This window comes from Oncorhynchus nerka, linkage group LG18, assembly GCF_034236695.1.
Source record: "Oncorhynchus nerka isolate Pitt River linkage group LG18, Oner_Uvic_2.0, whole genome shotgun sequence".
Lineage (NCBI taxonomy): Eukaryota > Metazoa > Chordata > Actinopteri > Salmoniformes > Salmonidae > Oncorhynchus > Oncorhynchus nerka.
This window is the reverse complement of record NC_088413.1, coordinates 74,313,473-74,331,885: the sequence shown is the minus strand read 5'-3', so window position 1 is coordinate 74,331,885 and position 18,413 is coordinate 74,313,473. Positions and strand designations below refer to the sequence as shown.

The following is an 18,413-nucleotide window of genomic DNA, read 5'->3' as shown; positions in this document are numbered from 1 at the left end:
AAGCAGATCCGAATGTACTTTTTTTATTAGCAAAACAATCACAAGGCTTCTAAAGACGTTTAGACGGGATTTCCCAGTTCAAAACGTGGATGCACCCATATTGCATTTACGGCTACACACTTAGCATTAGCGAACATGAACCCGCAAGCTGGCTACGCGCTGAAGCCAGGCACAACAGCTCCATCACAGATACAGTCGAACAATGAGCTATGGGTTAGTTATAAAAATCTTTGGCTCTATGGTTAGCCACAGTAGTTAGCTAGCTTTGTAACTCAACCAAGAAGCTGCATAGCAATATCTTCCTGTGTCTATAGCAGATATGCCACTACAACAGATATGTCACTAGTACCATGACGGGGGGATAATCGCAGTAGCTAACGCTACTTTACAATTCAGTGGTTCAGGTGAAAGTACAGTAAATGTATGTAGGTCATCAATTTTGTCCCGTTCCAAATGTGTGAAGCCTGTGCAGGAACCCATTGATCCACATCTTCGAAATAAAAGTTGTAATTATATCTCAAGCTCTTTACATTAGCGCACAGGGCTTGATAACTTTTATTTTGAAATCAGTCAGTCGGAACCAAAACAATTCCGACAAGCACCGTCGACGTTTTAAACAGACTTACATTGTCGTTTACGCATTTCTCTTTATGTCCTTCTCATTCAAAGTAACTGGATTTTCTCTTTGACATGACAACAATATTATAACCTCTCTTATTACGGTAAATAAATTCACAGTGGAACTGAATAGATCAACTACTTGTTTGTTAGGGGATACATTTGCCCTGAACACTTCCCAGGCAACAAGCAGGCTGATGCAAGTGGAATGAGTTGATTTTACCGGCGTCATAGAATCTGAAAGGTGCGTGCATTTGAATTATTTTGAAACATTTGGAATATTTCAAAATCTAAACTATTTTGAATATTTCATTTGATGTGCTCGTGTTTATTAAAAAAACATCATATCAAACCGAAAGCCACTGTCAAGGCGTGGTATAGTAGATCAGAACAACGTTATGGCAAGCATATGTGCTAACCACCATGCTAAGCTAAGCTAGCTTTAGCAGTGGAGATAGAGGTTCTTGAATCACAACATATTAAACCTTCCTTTCTGTTCAGGTGGCTTCATGGACCATAGCAAAAACTAGATATCTATTGCTGTTCATTGTGGAAATGATTTCAAACCACCCCTGACAGAAATGTGTGTTTTGTTGATTTTAAATACCCCATACATTAGGTAGCTAGTCATTTTAGTGGACAAACTACTGAACAAATTTCGGAGATTTTAGTTCTGAGTTAACCAAGATTAGCTAGCTACTTTCTCTAGCACAGGGAACTGAAAAACCTGGCCTTATCTTTACCATGCAAAATGTCATCTTATGACAAGACATACTAGATAGCTTGTTAACTAATGCAATGGCATGTGTGCTACTTGACGTAAACTACTGTATATGAAATTGTGTCACACAATCTTGTATCTCTTAGGTCCTGACCAAGTTGAAGATGACAGACTGTCTGGGAGACGGGGCTGGGGATATGACCCCAATGGACCTATATGAGAAACTAACATCACAAGGAGACACAGTCCGAACTCTGAAAACTGAAAAGGCTGCAAAAGTGAGCTTTTAGAATGATTTATTCCATTTATTTTTGCAGGATAAAATTGAGATGTCCCCCCAAAAAATACAATACTTACCGGTAGTAACAAGAATAATATGGCATATACTAACGGTCCAAAAATAATGAAATACAAATAAAACGGCATAAAAAAGTTGTAAAACTAATAATAGGCCTACAACTAACAAACTACTGCTACAACTAATATAAAACTAAGTACCTATAACATATACATATTTACAAATATCTTCACATGGGGATGTTTTCTATTAGTTTTAAGAACACAACCAGTGTGTTCTTATACTGTATCATGTCATAATAAGTGGCTAAGTGTTGTGCAATACAGTCCCGATACAACACTGGTCACATCGTCTTCGTATAGTGAATTATTCCATGATCATGATAATGATTCACCGTGATGTTATTGTATGACCTTTTATCTCATTTTGTTTTTGGATTGCAGGCTGATATTGACGCTGCTGTACAGTTGCTGCTGAAGCTAAAAGTGGACTACAAGCAGGTAACAGGTCAGGACTACAAGACTGGATGTCCACCCTCAGAATGCGTTGTTTCACAAGACAACGGGCCAGCTGCAGATGGGGAGGACATGGTCGACCCCTGGAACGTCTCCACCACCAACGCCAAAGGAGTGGACTACGACAAGCTGATAGGTCAGAGGGGAAAGCATAATGTTAGATCCATGGGCAGAATCCGAATGTATGCACGCACAGCGCACGCTTCACTTGATAATTGTGTAAATCATGCATTGATGGAAGAATTGTCAGAGTTATGTATGAATCTTCAAGTTAGGAGTTGGGCCTCTCTGAAAATGAATGAGCCTTGTGAGATATGTCAATATCTCACACGTTGCTGTAAACTTGCTTCAAACACATGGACGTTATCGAATGTCAAACTCTTTAAAATAAAAATAAAAATTAGTCAGAGCATAATTAATGGTATGGGTAAATTGTGTACTGACGTTTCTTTTCAGTGAGGTTTGGCAGTAGCAAGATTGACCAAGAGCTGGTGGACAGAATAGAGAGAGTCTCGGGACAGAAGGCACACCGGTTTTTACGCAGGGGAATCTTCTTCTCTCACAGGTCAGTTATTTGAATGTACTCTAGAGGGTGGTCCGTCTGCCACCCTGCCTTTATGTCTATCTGTCTGGGATTGAGCATGAGCAATTGATACCACGTAGTAAACATATAGTCTTAATCTGCTCTCATCTTGTTTTGGGGGCATTTTAGGGTGTGTCATATGCTGTAACTCTGTGTTGTTTGTCTTTTTCCAGAGATATGCACCAGGTTCTGGACGCGTATGAGAAGAACAAGTCTTTCTACCTCTACACGGGCAGAGGACCCTCCTCAGATGCCTTGCACATGGGCCACCTCATCCCTTTCATCTTTACAAAGTGAGTCTGTTGGTATACGTAGCCACGGTTGGGATCTATTCCATTTCCCTTCCAGTCAATTCAGAAAGTAAACCAAATTCAGAGTTTTTTCTGTGAAAAGCATAGAAGAGAATTGGACATCCAGTGTACTTCCTGAATTGACTGGAATTAAAATGGAATTGACCCCAACCCTGATTAGTATTAGTGAGATGGAGGGACTTGACACTATTAAGAACCACCAAAAGTTCTCCCTACACTATGGTACATCCCTGACCTTTTGTCCCAGACCCTTTGTCCCAGACCGGGAAACACTCTACATTTACATTTACATTTAAGTCATTTAGCAGACGCTCTTATCCAGAGCGACTTACAAATTGGTGCTTTCACCTTATGACATCCAGTGGAACAGCCACTTTACAATAGTGCATCTAGGTCTTTTAGGGGGGGGAGAAGGATTACTTTATCCTATCCTAGGTATTCCTTAAAGAGGTGGGGTTTCAGGTGTCTCCGGAAGGTGGTGATTGACTCCGCTGTCCTGGCGTCGTGAGGGAGTTTGTTCCACCATTGGGGGGCCAGAGCAGCGAACAGTTTTGACTGGGCTGAGCGGGAACTGTACTTCCTCAGTGGTAGGGAGGCGAGCAGGCCAGAGGTGGATGAACGCAGTGCCCTTGTTTGGGTGTAGGGCCTGATCAGAGCCTGGAGGTAGTGAGGTGCCGTTCCCCTCACAGCTCCGTAGGCAAGCACCATGGTCTTGTAGCGGATGCGAGCTTCAACTGGAAGCCAGTGGAGAGAGCGGAGGAGCGGGGTGACGTGAGAGAACTTGGGAAGGTTGAACACCAGACGGGCTGCGGCGTTCTGGATGAGTTGTAGGGGTTTAATGGCACAGGCAGGGAGCCCAGCCAACAGCGAGTTGCAGTAATCCAGACGGGAGATGACAAGTGCCTGGATTAGGACCTGCGCCGCTTCCTGTGTGAGGCAGGGTCGTACTCTGCGGATGTTGTAGAGCATGAACCTACAGGAACGGGCCACCGCCTTGATGTTATTTGAGAACGACAGGGTGTTGTCCAGGATCACGCCAAGGTTCTTAGCGCTCTGGGACGAGGACACAATGGAGTTGTCAACCGTGATGGCGAGATCATGGAACGGGCAGTCCTTCCCCGGGAGGAAGAGCAGCTCCGTCTTGCCGAGGTTCAGCTTGAGGTGATGATCCGTCATCCACACTGATATGTCTGCCAGACATGCAGAGATGCGATTCGCCACCTGGTCGTCAGAAGGGGGAAAGGAGAAGATTAATTGTGTGTCGTCTGCATAGCAATGATAGGAGAGACCATGTGAGGTTATGACAGAGCCAAGTGACTTGGTGTATAGCGAGAATAGGAGAGGGCCTAGAACAGAGCCCTGGGGGACACCAGCCCACTGTAGACCCTACCCACTGTATAACAAACTGCCTATAATAACAAATACAGTACTTTATAACACACTGCTTATAATAACAGATACTGTATAACACTGTCTATAATAACAGATACTGTATAACACACTGTCTATAATAACAGATACTGTATAACACACTGTCTATAATAACATACTGTATAAAACACTGCCTATAATAACAGATACTGTATAACACTGTATATAATAACATACTGTATAAAACACTGTCTATAATAACATACTGTATAAAACACTGTCTATAATAACATACTGTATAACACACTGACTATAATAACACTGTCTATATTAACATACTGTATAAAACACTGCCTATAATAACATACTGTATAAAACACTGCCTATAATAACATACTGTATAAAACACTGCCTATAATAACATACTGTATAAAACACTGTCTATATTAACATACTGTATAAAACACTGCCTATATTAACATACTGTATAAAACACTGCCTGTAATAACATACTGTATAAAACACTGTCTATAATAACATACTGTATAACACACTGCCTATAATAACACTGTCTATAATAACATACTGTATAAAACACTGCCTATAATAAGATATTGTATAAAACACTGCCTATAATAACAGATATTGTATAACAAACTGCCTATAATAACATACTGTATAACACTGTTTATAATAACATACTGTATAAAACACTGCCTATAATAACAGATACTGTATAACACTGCCTATAATAACAGATATTGTATAAAACACTGTCTATAATAACAGATACTGTATAAAACACTGTCTATAATAACATACTGTATAAAACACTGCCTATAATAACATACTGTATAAAACACTGTCTATAATAACAGATACTGTATAACACTGCCTATAATAACATACTGTATAACACTGCCTATAATAACATACTGTATAACACACTGCCTATAATAACAGATATTGTATAAAACACTGTCTATAATAACAGATACTGTATAAAACACTGTCTATAATAACATACTGTATAAAACACTGCCTATAATAACATACTGTATAAAACACTGTCTATAATAACAGATACTGTATAACACTGCCTATAATAACATACTGTATAACACACTGCCTATAATAACAGATATTGTATAAAACACTGCCTATAATAACAGATACTGTATAACACTGTCTATAATAACATACGGTATAAAACACTGCCTATAATAACAGATACTGTAAGTCGCTCTGGATAAGAGCGTCTGCTAAATGACTTAAATGTAAATGTAAACACTGTCTATAATAACATACGGTATAAAACACTGTCTATAATAACACTGTCTATAATAACATACGGTATAAAACACTGTCTATAATAACAGATACTGTATAACACTGCCTATAATAACATACTGTATGAAACACTGCCTATAATAACAGATACTGTATAACACTGTCTATAATAACATACGGTATAAAACACTGCCTATAATAACAGATACTGTATAACACTGTCTATAATAACATACGGTATAAAACACTGTCTATAATAACACTGTCTATAATAACATACGGTATAAAACACTGTCTATAATAACAGATACTGTATAACACTGCCTATAATAACATACTGTATAAAACACTGCCTATAATAACATACTGTATAAAACACTGTCTATGTATGAAACACTGCCTATAATAACATACTGTATAAAACACTGCCTATAATAGCATACTGTATAAAACACTGCCTATAATAACAGATACTGTATAACACTGTCTATAATAGCATACGGTATAAAACACTGTCTATAATAACACTGTCTATAATAACATACGGTATAAAACACTGTCTATAATAACAGATACTGTATAACACTGCCTATAATAACATACTGTATAACACTGTTTATAATAACATACTGTATAAAACACTGCCTATAATAACAGATACTGTATAACACTGCCTATAATAACAGATATTGTATAAAACACTGTCTATAATAACAGATACTGTATAAAACACTGTCTATAATAACATACTGTATAAAACACTGCCTATAATAACATACTGTATAAAACACTGCCTATAATAACATACTGTATAAAACACTGCCTATAATAACATACTGTATAAAACACTGCCTATAATAACAGATATTGTATAAAACACTGCCTATAATAACAGATACTGTATAACACTGCCTATAATAACATACTGTATAACACACTGCCTATAATAACACATACTGTATGAAACACTGCCTATAATAACATACTGTATAAAACACTGCCTATAATAGCATACTGTATAAAACACTGCCTATAATAACATACTGTATAAAACACTGCCTATAATAACACATACTGTATGAAACACTGCCTATAATAACATACTGTATAAAACACTGCCTATAATAGCATACTGTATAAAACACTGCCTATAATAACATACTGTATAAAACACTGCCTATAATAACAGATAACCTAAACCCCAGCGTTTCAAGTCAGGTATGTAGAAGAAAGGTCTACGTTAGACTGACTTCGTGATTTAAGGTCGATCGAATGGCAGTGGATTCAGATCAGAGTTGAGAGTAAAGGGTTTTTGCTCTACCTGTTCCCAGATGGCTGCAGGACACGTTTGACATCCCGCTGGTGATCCAGCTGACGGATGATGAGAAGTACCTGTGGAAGGACCTGTCCCTGGAGGACTGTCACCGTTACACTATGGAGAACGCCAAGGACATCATCGCCTGCGGCTTCGACATCAACAAGACCTTCATCTTCTCTGATCTGGACTACATGGGGTACGTAACTAAATCACAGACCCCTCTGTCTCACTATGTCTCTGGGCACTTATCCAGGAAGCTGATCAAGGATCAGATCCCATCTGGCCATCTAATGCTATTCATTATGATCTAAAAGGCTGATCCTAGATTGACTGATGCTTTGTGGATATGGGCCCTGGGTCTCATATACCTAAGAGGTGCAGGGACTCTACTGTGTGTTTTAGAACTATTAAATATTAGTGGTTTCAGAATTCCCTCATCATGCTTTTTGAGCATTTATACATCATGGGAGTACTAAAGAAAAGTTATTTAAAATATATATATATATACTGCTCAAAAAAATAAAGGGAACACTTAAACAACACAATGTAACTCCAAGTCAATCACACTTCTGTGAAATCAAACTGTCCACTTAGGAAGCAACACTGATTGACAATACATTTCACATGCTGTTGTGCAAATGGAATAGACAACAGGTGGAAATTATAGGCAATTAGCAAGACACCCCCAATAAAGGAGTGGTTCTCCAGGTGGTGACCACAGACCACTTCTCAGTTCCTATGCTTCCTGGCTGATGTTTTGGTCACTTTTGAATGCTGGCGGTGCTTTCACTCTAGTGGTATCATGAGACGTAGTCTACAACCCACACAAGTGGCTCAGGTAGTGCAGCTCATCCAGGATGGAACATCAATGCGAGCTGTGCCAAGAAGGTTTGCTGTGTCTGTCAGCGTAGTGTCCAGAGCATGGAGGCACTACCAGGAGACAGGCCAGTACATCAGGAGACGTGGAGGAGGCGGTAGGAGGGCAACAACCCAGCAGCAGGACCGCTACCTCCGCCTTTGTGCAAGGAGGAGCACTGCCAGAGCCCTGCAAAATGACCTCCAATGTGTCTGTTTCTGACGTTTTGAGCAGACTCCATGAGCGTGGTATGAGGGCCCGACATCCACAGGTGGGGGTTGTGCTTACAGCCCGTTTGACATTTGCCAGAGAACACCAAGATTGGCAAATTCGCCACTGGCACCCTGTGCTTTTCACAGATGAAAGCAGGTTCACACTGAGCATGTGACAGAGTCTGGAGACGCCATGGAAAACGTTCTGCTGCCTGCAACATCCTCCAGCATGACCGGTTTGGCGGTGGGTCAGTCATGGTGTGGGGTGGCATTTCTTTGGGGAGCCGCACAGCCCTCCATGTGCTCGCCAGAGGTAGCCTGACTGCCATTAGGTACCGAGATGAGATCCTCAGACCCCTTGTGAGACCATATACTGGTGCGTTTGGCCCTGGGTTCCTCCTAATGCAAGACAATGCTAGACCTCATGTGGCTGGAGTGTGTCAGCAGTTCCTGCAAGAGGAAGGCATTGATGCTAAGGATTTGTCCGCCCGTTCCCCAGACCTGAATCCAATTGAGCACATCTGGGATATCATGTCTCGCTCCATCCACCGTTGCACCACAGACTGTCCAGGAGTTGGCGGATGCTTTAGTCCAGGTCTGGGAGGAGATCAGGAGACCATCCGCCACCTCATCAGGAGCATGCCCAGGCGTTGTAGGGAGGTCATACAGGCACGTGGAGGCCCCACACACTACTGAGACTCATTTTGACTTGTTTTAAGGACATTACATCAAAGTTGGATCAGCCTGTAGTGTGGTTTTCCACTTTAATTTTGAGTGTGACTCCAAATCCAGACCTCTATGGGTTGATACATTTGATTTCCATTGATCCTTTTTGTGATTTTGTTGTCAGCACATTCAACTATGTAAAGAAAAAAGTATTTAATAAGAATATTTAATTCATTCAGATCTAGGATGTGTTATTTTAGTGTTCCCTTTATTTTTTTGAGCATTGTATATATATTAATCCCATGTCTGTTCACTGATCTCCCAGAAGGTGGTGCTATAGTGCAGTCAATATTTAGATAGTAGGCTACATTGCTCTCAACCTTTCACTCTCATGAGCCTTCTGTCATCATAATTCTAGAAGTAATAGAAGTAGCTCACGGTGACAAATACTTTACCTATTTAAAGTGCATCTGATTCCTACTAGTGGTAATTATTTTTATATATAATCTCAGCAAAAAAAGAAACGTCCTCTCACTGTCAACTATGTTTATTTTCAGCAAACTTAACATGTGTAAATATTTGTATGAACATAACAAGATGTAACAACAGACATAAACTGAACAAGTTCCACAGTCATGTGACTGACAGAAATGTTATGTGTCCCTGAACAAAGAGGGGTGGGGGGTCAAAATCAAAAGTAACAGTCAGTATCTGGTGTGGCCACCAGCTGCATTAAGTACTGCAGTGCATCTCCTCCTCATGGACTGCACCAGATTTGCTAGTTCTTGCTGTGAGATGTTACCCCACTCTTCCACCAAGGCACCTGCAGGTTCCCGGACATTTGTGGGGGGAATGGCCCTAGCCCTCACCCTCTGATCCAACAGGTCCCAGACGTGCTCAATGGGATCCGGGCTCTTCGCTGGCCATGGCAGAACACTGACATTCCTGTCTTGCAGGAAATCACACACCAAACTAGCAGTATGGGGGAGGAGGGAGGAGGATGTCTTCCCTGTTACACACAGCATTGAGATTGCCTGCAATAACAAGAAACTCAGTCCGATGATGCTGTGACACACCGCCCCAGACCATGATGGACCCTCCACCTCCAAATCGATCCCGCTCCAGAGTACAGGCCTCGGTGTAACGCTTGTTCCTTCAACGATAAATGCAAAGGACGATCAGCTGTCCGTCCTGTCTCCCTGTAGCGCTGTCTTATGCATCTCACAGTACGGACATTGCCATTTATTGCCCTGGCCACATCTGCAGTCCTCATGCCTCCTTGCAGCATGTCTAAGGCACGTTCACGCAGATGAGCAGGGACCATGGGCATCTTTCTTTTGGTGTTTTTCAGAGTCATTAGAAAAGCCTCTTTAGTGTCCTAAGTTTTCATAACTGTGACCTTAATTGCCTACCGTCTGTAAGCTGTTAGTGTCAACGACCGTTCCACAGGTGCATGTTCATTAATTGTTTATGGTTCATTGAACAAGCATGGGAAACAGTGTTTAAACCCTTTACAATGAAGATCTGTGAAGTTATTTGGATTTTTATGAATTATATTTGAAAGACAGAGTCCTGAAAAAGGGAAATTTCTTTTTTTGCTCAGTTTATATTTTTTACCCTTTATTTAACTAGGCAAGTCAGGTAAGAACAAATTCTTATTCATAATGAGGTTGGCATGTCAGCTATGTTGCCTTTTTTGCTGATTGTTTTGTCTCTACAGGGCGTCCCCAGACTTCTACAGGAATGTGGTGAAAGTACAGAAGCATGTGACTTTCAACCAGGTCAAAGGCATTTTTGGATTTGGCGACAGTGACTGCATCGGTAAGAGAGACGACTTGTAGGAATTGAGTCAACACCTGTTGAGGAATTATACAAATGCCGGGATTTCACTTTCATTATGAATGAGCACTTTCTGAGTAGCATAGTGTTGCTACAATTGTGATCAGGGTCATATTCACTAGAAACCTAAAGCGGGGAAAAAACTAACTCAAACAAAGAGGGACTAACTGTCCAATAAGAAACACTCATTTTCTGATACAAAACGTTGTTTTACTATGGTGTGCACTAATGAATACAGCCCAGGTGAATGCTTTTTAAAAGCTAAGTATTCCTCCCCTCTCTCACCCATCCCAGGAAAGATTGCCTTCCCCGCAATCCAGGCCGCTCCGTCGTTCAGTAGCTCTTTCCCTCAGATCTTCAAGGGCAGAAAAGATGTCCAGTGTCTCATTCCCTGTGCCATAGACCAGGTCAGTCAAGCATCACAGCGCAACCAGGACACACTGTCTGCTAACCTGTAACAACCAGGACACACTGTCTGCTAACCTGTAACAACTAGGACAGTCTGCTAACCTGTAACAACTAGGACAGTCTGCTAACCTGTAACAACTAGGACAGTCTGCTAACCTTTAACAACTAGGACAGTCTGCTAACCTGTAACAACCAGGACACTGTCTGCTAACCTGTAACAACCAGGACACACTGTCTGCTAACCTTTAACAACCAGGACACACTGTCTGCTAACCTTTAACAACCAGGACATACTGTCTGCTAACCTGTAACAGCTAGGACACTTTCTGCGAAAGATTTAACAGTTCATTTTAGAAATTGGCTGCTTTGACTGATCATCTACACTACTCTGACTAGTGGCAACTGATTAACCTCAACCTCTCTTCCTACAGACTATGCTTGTGACTTTATTTTCATTTAGCCAGAATAAAATCAGAAGGATCTGAGTAGCAGGGTCTGACAGCATGTCACTGAGAGAGTAAAGAACTATAAAGTTCAGTCTGGTATGTTTAAGTTCATTGGGACTCAATGTAGCGTTACATCAAGAGCACTATAACGGTTTTGAAGATATATCCATCCTCTACCCCTTAAGGACCCTTACTTCCGGATGACCCGGGATGTGGCCCCCAGGATCGGCTACCCCAAGCCTGCCCTGTTGCACTCTACCTTCTTTCCAGCACTGCAGGGGGCCCAGACCAAGATGTCCGCCAGTGACGCCAACTCCTCCATCTTCCTCACAGACACGCCCAAGCAGATCAAAAATAAGGTGACGCTGAAGCTTTCTAATAACCTGTTGCCCACTCGAACTATACTAGCTTGGGTATTTTATTTTTAACCCGTCCTTTCTATCAATAGTGAATGCTTAACCAGATTGGCACAGTACAGCCCAGCTTAGTAGACTAAATACAGTACATTTAATTTATTACTTCCACATGGCAGTCAAATACAGTCACCTGAAATGGAAATCATATTACATTTGATCGATTGATAAGAGAATGGTTTACAGGAAACAAGAGGGGAAAAACTGTAATTCATGTTGTCATTTTGGCTGTCATCACCTAGGTGAACAAGCACGCCTTCTCCGGGGGGAAAGACACGGTAGAGGAGCACAGGAAATATGGCGGCAACCCCGATGTGGACGTGTCCTTTATGTACCTGACCTTCTTCCTGGAGGACGACGAGCAGCTGGAGAAAATCCGACAGGTGAGGGGGGGGGGGCATGCTGCCGGACAAATGCCAGAGAACCCAATGCACTTGGACTGGAACAATAGACAGACATGGATCAACCTTTTTACAGTATTACTGTCAAGGTTTAGGATCTGGTGTTATATTGACAGCCGCACTGTCCTACATTTTGAAGTGTGTATATTTATTATTTTACCTAGCTACATAGCCCTACATTTGAATAGGTGTTTTTAACCCAAACAACCATACTATCAATGACTACCCTCACAGTTGAAAAATAACCTGAAATAACCTTATAGGAAATAAGCAGTTTTCTATTTTGTATCAAAATTCTTGTACGCAGCAGGACATTTGACTGTGCCAGACAAAATGCAATGTCTGTTTTCTGCAAATCTCTCCAAATGAACACTGATGCTTTGTGTGTGTCAGTCTTATCCGAATGATTAACTGTCTAGATTTATAGCCTGGTCACTCTCCAATGATGTGCTGTAGCCATCTATTCTATTGATGTTATGCCATGTTTGGCCTGGCAAAGAGGAGTGGCTAAAGCACAAACAGACTGGACCACCAGGCTAATGATTTCCAGGAAATAAAGTTCTATGCTGTATTGTGTCAGAAGTATAATAATCCCACTCATTGCTGTGTTGTATCTCTGTCTCCAGGACTACGCCAGTGGAGCCCTGCTAACCGGTGAGCTGAAGAAGCATCTGATAGAGACCCTGCAGCCAATAATCACATCCCATCAAGAGAGACGCAAGCAGGTCACAGAAGAGACCGTCAAGCAGTTCATGACCCCGAGACCTCTAAATTACAGTTTCTAGCCCGTGCATAGCCAGTTTTATTCATGTGCTAAGTCCTGACACAATGTTGGAGGTCGTTCAGGTCAAAACTCAGCAGGGGAGTGTTCAGCAGAGCACAACGTTCAGATATAAATATCTTTTGTAGAATAGATATGCCTCTGACATGTAGAATAATAAAGGAATCGTTTCTATTCTATTCATGACATTTCTATCTGCAACGTTCCACAACCTCCTACTGGATGTGGCCCAGGTCTCATCACATGCGCCGTACTAGAAACATGAAACTTAAATGTGTCAATGACATATCCCCATGCTGAGCAGTTCGTGTCTAATGATTAACCAACTATGATATGGCTTCACATCAAAGTTACCAAGCATTGACAAAGGAAGTCTTATTTTGGTTTGTGCTAACAGCAATACCATTGGATGAATAAAATAATGTCTGTCTTGTGAATCTTTATTCAGTCATTAAATATATTTTATTTTTTCACTTTACACTGCTGAAATGTTTGTGCGTGTTAAAACTCCCTTATACGTTTCACTCACAGCAAAATCAGATGCGCTACTTGAAGTTTTGTTTTTTCTCAAACACCAAATCTCACGTACATGTGGTATACAGAGAATGACTTGCAGTATTTTTGAGAACTGGGAGTTTAGGCAGTACCATTAAATACTGTCCAAGTCAAGGACAAATAATTGATACTGCTTGGCTACAGTAACAAAGCAAAGTTGATAAATTCCTAGCCTCAGCTGCCAGGCTTTGCTCTCTTTCATACTGAAGGTGAGGTGAAAGCCTGTGGTAGAAGTGAATCAATTCCTAAATACTGATGATCGACCCCCAGTATACTGCAGTTTGCTGGATGGTGGCCCTACTTCAAAGACGCTTGTTTCCGAGCTGCCGACGGGAGCGATATGAACAGTGGGATAATTATTTGGGCAGGATCAACAAGTAACTTTCATTAATACAGTATTCAGGAAAAACTTCATATTTTCTAAGCCACGTTGTCCGTCAGCTTCAGTTCTAGTCATTGAAATGAAGTGATCCTGCGGTGTAAAACACACCCCTGTTATGTTCTAAGGTCAGTGAGGGAATGTGTAAAAAGTAGGTAAGTCAAAATAATGAAGTTTCTGTAGTACTATTAGGCCCTATTGCTAAACAATCAGAACTCAACCATAAAACTGTTTTAGCTTAGTATTCATTTTCAATTCATATTTTCCCTTTAAATACTATGCAGGAATATTTCAAATAAATCTTACTGAGGAATTGTAGTTTGCCCTTATAGGGCAGTATGGCACTATATAAAAATCACATAGCAACAACTGAGGCAAAGGTGAATAATGATAAAACAATGGATTGAGTGTTATTCTAGTCATGGAAAATGGCATGAGAAACAATTAAAATAGAATCCCATCACCCAAGTCTTCAAAGACAAGGTTGGATTCATTAGTGCAGACCGTGTCCAAATTTGTTCTCGGACCAGTAGTTCCTATTTCAGTCCATTCGGCACCTAATGAACAAACCAAGCCTTTAAATTCAAGTTTTCGGTCGGAGGAGGCGCACAACCACCTCGTACATGGCGAACACGGACATGTTGACAGGGAAGGCCCGTATGCAATTGAGGCCCAGGCCTTTGAAGAGAACACCCGGCCCCTCAGTGCGTATGCTCTGTGAGATGCAGTGGAAGAAACCTGTGTATCTCCTCTTGCCCATACCGTCCACCTGCAGACGGGATTTGATCACGTCCATGGGTGTCCCTATGCACCAGCCACACATCCCTGACAGTCCACCAGCAAGCAGAACCACATTCCACTCTGGGGGGAGGAGAGACACCAGATAATCAACACTAAATTATCCTGAATCATGATGACCAATTGCAAAAGCAACCATGTACACTTAAGAGGACAGAAGCATACGCTTTGGAAGATTCTTACAGAGTGAAGCTGTGTGTTTACCTGGCTGGGTGTTCCCAGGTGCTGTGTGTTTACCTGGCTGGGTGTTCCCAGGTACTGTGTGTTTACCTGGCTGGGTGTTCCCAGGTACTATGTGTTTACCTGGCTGGGTGTTCCCAGGTGCTGTTTACCTGGCTGGGTGTTCCCAGGTGCTGTTTACCTGGCTGGGTGTTCCCAGGTACTGTGTGTTTACCTGGCTGTGTGTTCCCAGGTACTGTGTGTTTACCTGGCTGTGTGTTCCCAGGTGCTGTGTGTTTACCTGGCTGGGTGTTCCCAGGTGCTGTGTGTTTACCTGGCTGGGTGTTCCCAGGTACTGTGTGTTTACCTGGCTGGGTGTTCCCAGGTACTGTGTGTTTACCTGGCTGGGTGTTCCCAGGTGCTGTGTGTTTACCTGGCTGGGTGTTCCCAGGTGCTGTGTGTTTACCTGACTGGGTGTTCCCAGGTGCTGTGTGTTGACCTGGCTGGGTATTCCCAGGTGCTGTGTGTTGACCTGGCTGGGTATTCCCAGGTGCTGTGTGTTGACCTGGCTGGGTGTACCCAGGTGCTGGGTGTACCCAGGTGCTGTGTGTTGACCTGGCTGGGTGTTCTCAGGTGCTGTGTGTTTACCTGGCTGGGTGTTCTCAGGTGCTGTGTGTTTACCTGGCTGTGTGTTCCCAGGTGCTGTGTGTTCCCAGGTGCTGTGTGTTTACCTGGCTGGGTGTTCCCAGGTGCTGTGTGTTTACCTGGCTGGGTGTTCTCAGGTACTATGTGTTTACCTGGCTGGGTGTTCCCAGGTACTATGTGTTTACCTGGCTGGGTGTTCTCAGGTACTATGTGTTTACCTGGCTGGGTGTTCCCAGGTACTATGTGTTTACCTGGCTGGGTGTTCTCAGGTACTATGTGTTTACCTGGCTGGGTGTTCTCAGGTACTATGTGTTTACCTGGCTGGGTGTTCTCAGGTACTATGTGTTTACCTGGCTGGGTGTTCTCAGGTACTATGTGTTTACCTGGCTGGGTGTTCTCAGGTACTATGTGTTTACCTGGCTGGGTGTTCTCAGGTACTATGTGTTTACCTGGCTGGGTATTCTCAGGTGGGGATAGCTGCTCACAGATAACGTGGTAAATAGTGAAGTAGGTGGCAAAAGAGGGGCCGTCTCGCAGGGCGAGGGCACCAGCTCCCTTGTACAGTCCGAGGAAGCCCTCTTCACGAGCGATGGTCAGCAGACAGTGCATTGGGCCGCGATACTTGGGTTGCTGAGCGTCCAAGCCTTGGTGTACCATCTGACACTGCATCCGTACTTTTACTATGTCAGCTGGTGCCATCACAGATACCTTAAAGAGGACAAGGGAGAGAGTACTCAATGGTGTTGTGGTATGATGTCATCAGGGTCGTGTTTCAGCCCATTTGGTTCCTAGTGAATATGATCCAGTTTTGCTGAGGGGAACTTTTCTTTTGTTAGTTCCCCTAATTAAATTGACTGAAACTTACCAATATTGGCCATGCCAAGCAACCATGTCATGTAACGTTGCAAAAGTATAGACTAATATACTAGTTATAAGTAGACTACCTGGGCAACACCTCCTGACAACCCGGACAAGAAGAAGTCCACTTTGGCTGGCAGAAAATCCAAACCTGTGGAGGTGGATCGTAGTTGATGTAAACACTGCAGGACATTCCTGTAGACGCCAAACACTACAGAGGAGCTGATGGATACAGTGGTGACTGGCATGGACATGCCCCTGTAGAATCCATTCACCTGTGGAAGAGACACAGCTTTCAGCCCCAAGTCCAAACTACAGCGATTCATATATATTGTATTTACTTTGCCACCATGGCCTTTTTTTTGCCTTTACCTCCCTTATCTCACCTCATTTGCTCACATCGTATATAGACTTGTTTATACTGTATTATTGACTGTATGTTTGTTTTACTCCATGTGTAACTCTGTGTCGTTGTATGTGTCGAACTGCTTTGCTTTATCTTGGCCAGGTCGCAATTGTAAATGAGAACTTGTTCTCAACTTGCCTACCTGGTTAAATAAAGGTGAAATAAAAAATTAAATATGGTGGTTTTAACATGTCACTTAGACACTCACCCCTTCGGTCTTCCATGTAGTATGAATACATTGCCAAACTCCTGTGAATCTCCTTTGTGTCTGTATTCTCACCTGCAAAAAGGTAATCGAGTCAAAAGTTATTGAGTTTGATAATTGCACACTGTTAAACATTAGTGAAATAAGCACAGACAACTAATGAAGCTCGACTCACATAAAAATATACTTACCTTCACTGTGTCCAAAGGATACCCCACAGCCACTCCAAAGGCTCCTGTAGGAACAAGTCATATACATCACATTATATGTAACGAACTCACTGAAAAGGTTTTAACCTATTTCACATTATAAGCTGGCCTATAGCCTCGCTTGCCAGTGTAGTTGCATGTTGCCAAATTTCTCAGCAATACAACTATGATAAGTTAAATGATTTAGACGGTTTAAAAAAAGAAGACAAAAACACATTACAGTAACGTTATTTAGCTCACCTCCAACGGAACCAGCAACGAAATCTGCCAAATGCATATTTTCCTCCTTGGGGGGGTCAACTCAATTCATTTAGATGGCTGCCTGCTAAGCTAGTTAGCCAAGCTATGATGCTTTTCTAGATAACACGAGTCACGACCTTCAATTTTGATCTAAATATCATTTAATATGATTATCCTCGTCGATTCACTATCAGGTGAATTAGGTATACGTCGCATCAGAAAATGTTTACTAAAGCTTTCTACACAGAGATCTAACGTGACTATAGACGACCTACACAGCTATGGTAGCTAGCTACTGTCAAACATCAAAATGCTACACCGGCATTGTGTCACATTGAATTATGACTCGTTGTGCAACAAACAGTCTGAGCCAATTTCTGGGTTTGAGTAAACATCACCGAGCTGTAACAGACATATTGAGTTAATTGGAAAATATAAATGTAGTATATTATCTAAACATAAAGAATAATTGTGTATGAATTAGAGATTGTTTGTAGATCCATATATATATTTTTATTTTACCTTCATTTTCCCAGGTCTCTTTTCAGGGATTCTGGAAAAACGAGACACTACTTGTCCGTCAAACTTGAGCTTACAAATTTTATGAGGGAAAGATACGTTTTTGGAATTTTCTAAATACTTTCAATGTGATTCATTTCCATGTCGAGACTATGTCTGGAAATGCCCTTGTCAGGAGCAAAGGATCCCAATTTCAAACTCTCCAAAAAAATGTTTACAAAAAAAATAAAAATAATAATGGATATTAACTAAAAAGGGATCTCATGTAGTTTCTTGCAATAGCCCTCTGTGACTTTAAATAATATTTATCTCAAAACTGTGATTCCTAATGTGTCGAGGCACATATCTGGGAAATGGTTAAAAAAAATGTGTGGAGCATTAAAGTTTGCCAAG

At 41.8% G+C, this 18,413-nt stretch overlaps 2 protein-coding genes across 3 annotated transcripts; one reads left to right on the top strand and one right to left on the bottom strand.

Moving 5' to 3' along the window:
* The first annotated feature begins 759 nt into the window (after positions 1 to 759).
* wars1 (tryptophanyl-tRNA synthetase 1) lies at positions 760 to 13,484 on the top strand. The gene is made up of 11 exons (XM_029688510.2): positions 760 to 862; positions 1,486 to 1,617; positions 2,081 to 2,288; positions 2,609 to 2,717; positions 2,909 to 3,028; positions 7,039 to 7,221; positions 10,480 to 10,580; positions 10,893 to 11,005; positions 11,638 to 11,811; positions 12,108 to 12,248; positions 12,893 to 13,484. Exons 2-11 carry the CDS (start codon positions 1,504 to 1,506, stop codon positions 13,049 to 13,051), a joined length of 1,422 nt encoding a protein of 473 aa, XP_029544370.1. The 5' UTR covers positions 760 to 862; positions 1,486 to 1,503; the 3' UTR covers positions 13,052 to 13,484.
* Positions 13,470 to 17,831, bottom strand: slc25a47b (solute carrier family 25 member 47b). Of its 2 annotated transcripts, XM_029688514.2 has the most exons (6): positions 17,502 to 17,831; positions 17,244 to 17,287; positions 17,056 to 17,127; positions 16,528 to 16,716; positions 16,033 to 16,291; positions 13,470 to 14,842 (listed from the first exon to the last, which is right to left on the bottom strand). In XM_029688514.2, exons 1-6 carry the CDS (start codon positions 17,536 to 17,538, stop codon positions 14,565 to 14,567), a joined length of 879 nt encoding a protein of 292 aa, XP_029544374.1. In that variant the 5' UTR covers positions 17,539 to 17,831; the 3' UTR covers positions 13,470 to 14,564. The 2 variants fall into 2 exon arrangements, with proteins under 2 accessions (XP_029544374.1, XP_029544371.1); XM_029688511.1 differs by having other exon boundaries at positions 14,750 to 16,291.
* Positions 17,832 to 18,413: the final 582 nt, after the last annotated feature.

Coding starts and splice junctions, on each gene's coding strand:
- wars1 (XM_029688510.2), top strand. CDS start 1,504: ATGACAGACTGTCTGGGAGACGGGGCTGGGGATATGACCCCAATGGAC. Junction 2,289..2,608: donor GGACTACGACAAGCTGATAG/GTCAGAGGGGAA, acceptor GTTTCTTTTCAG/TGAGGTTTGGCAGTAGCAAG. Junction 12,249..12,892: donor AGCTGGAGAAAATCCGACAG/GTGAGGGGGGGG, acceptor CTCTGTCTCCAG/GACTACGCCAGTGGAGCCCT.
- slc25a47b (XM_029688511.1), bottom strand. CDS start 17,538: ATGCATTTGGCAGATTTCGTTGCTGGTTCCGTTGGAG. Junction 17,288..17,501: donor CGTTGCTGGTTCCGTTGGAG/GTGAGCTAAATA, acceptor TTGTTCCTACAG/GAGCCTTTGGAGTGGCTGTG. Junction 17,128..17,243: donor ATCCTTTGGACACAGTGAAG/GTAAGTATATTT, acceptor ACCTTTTTGCAG/GTGAGAATACAGACACAAAG.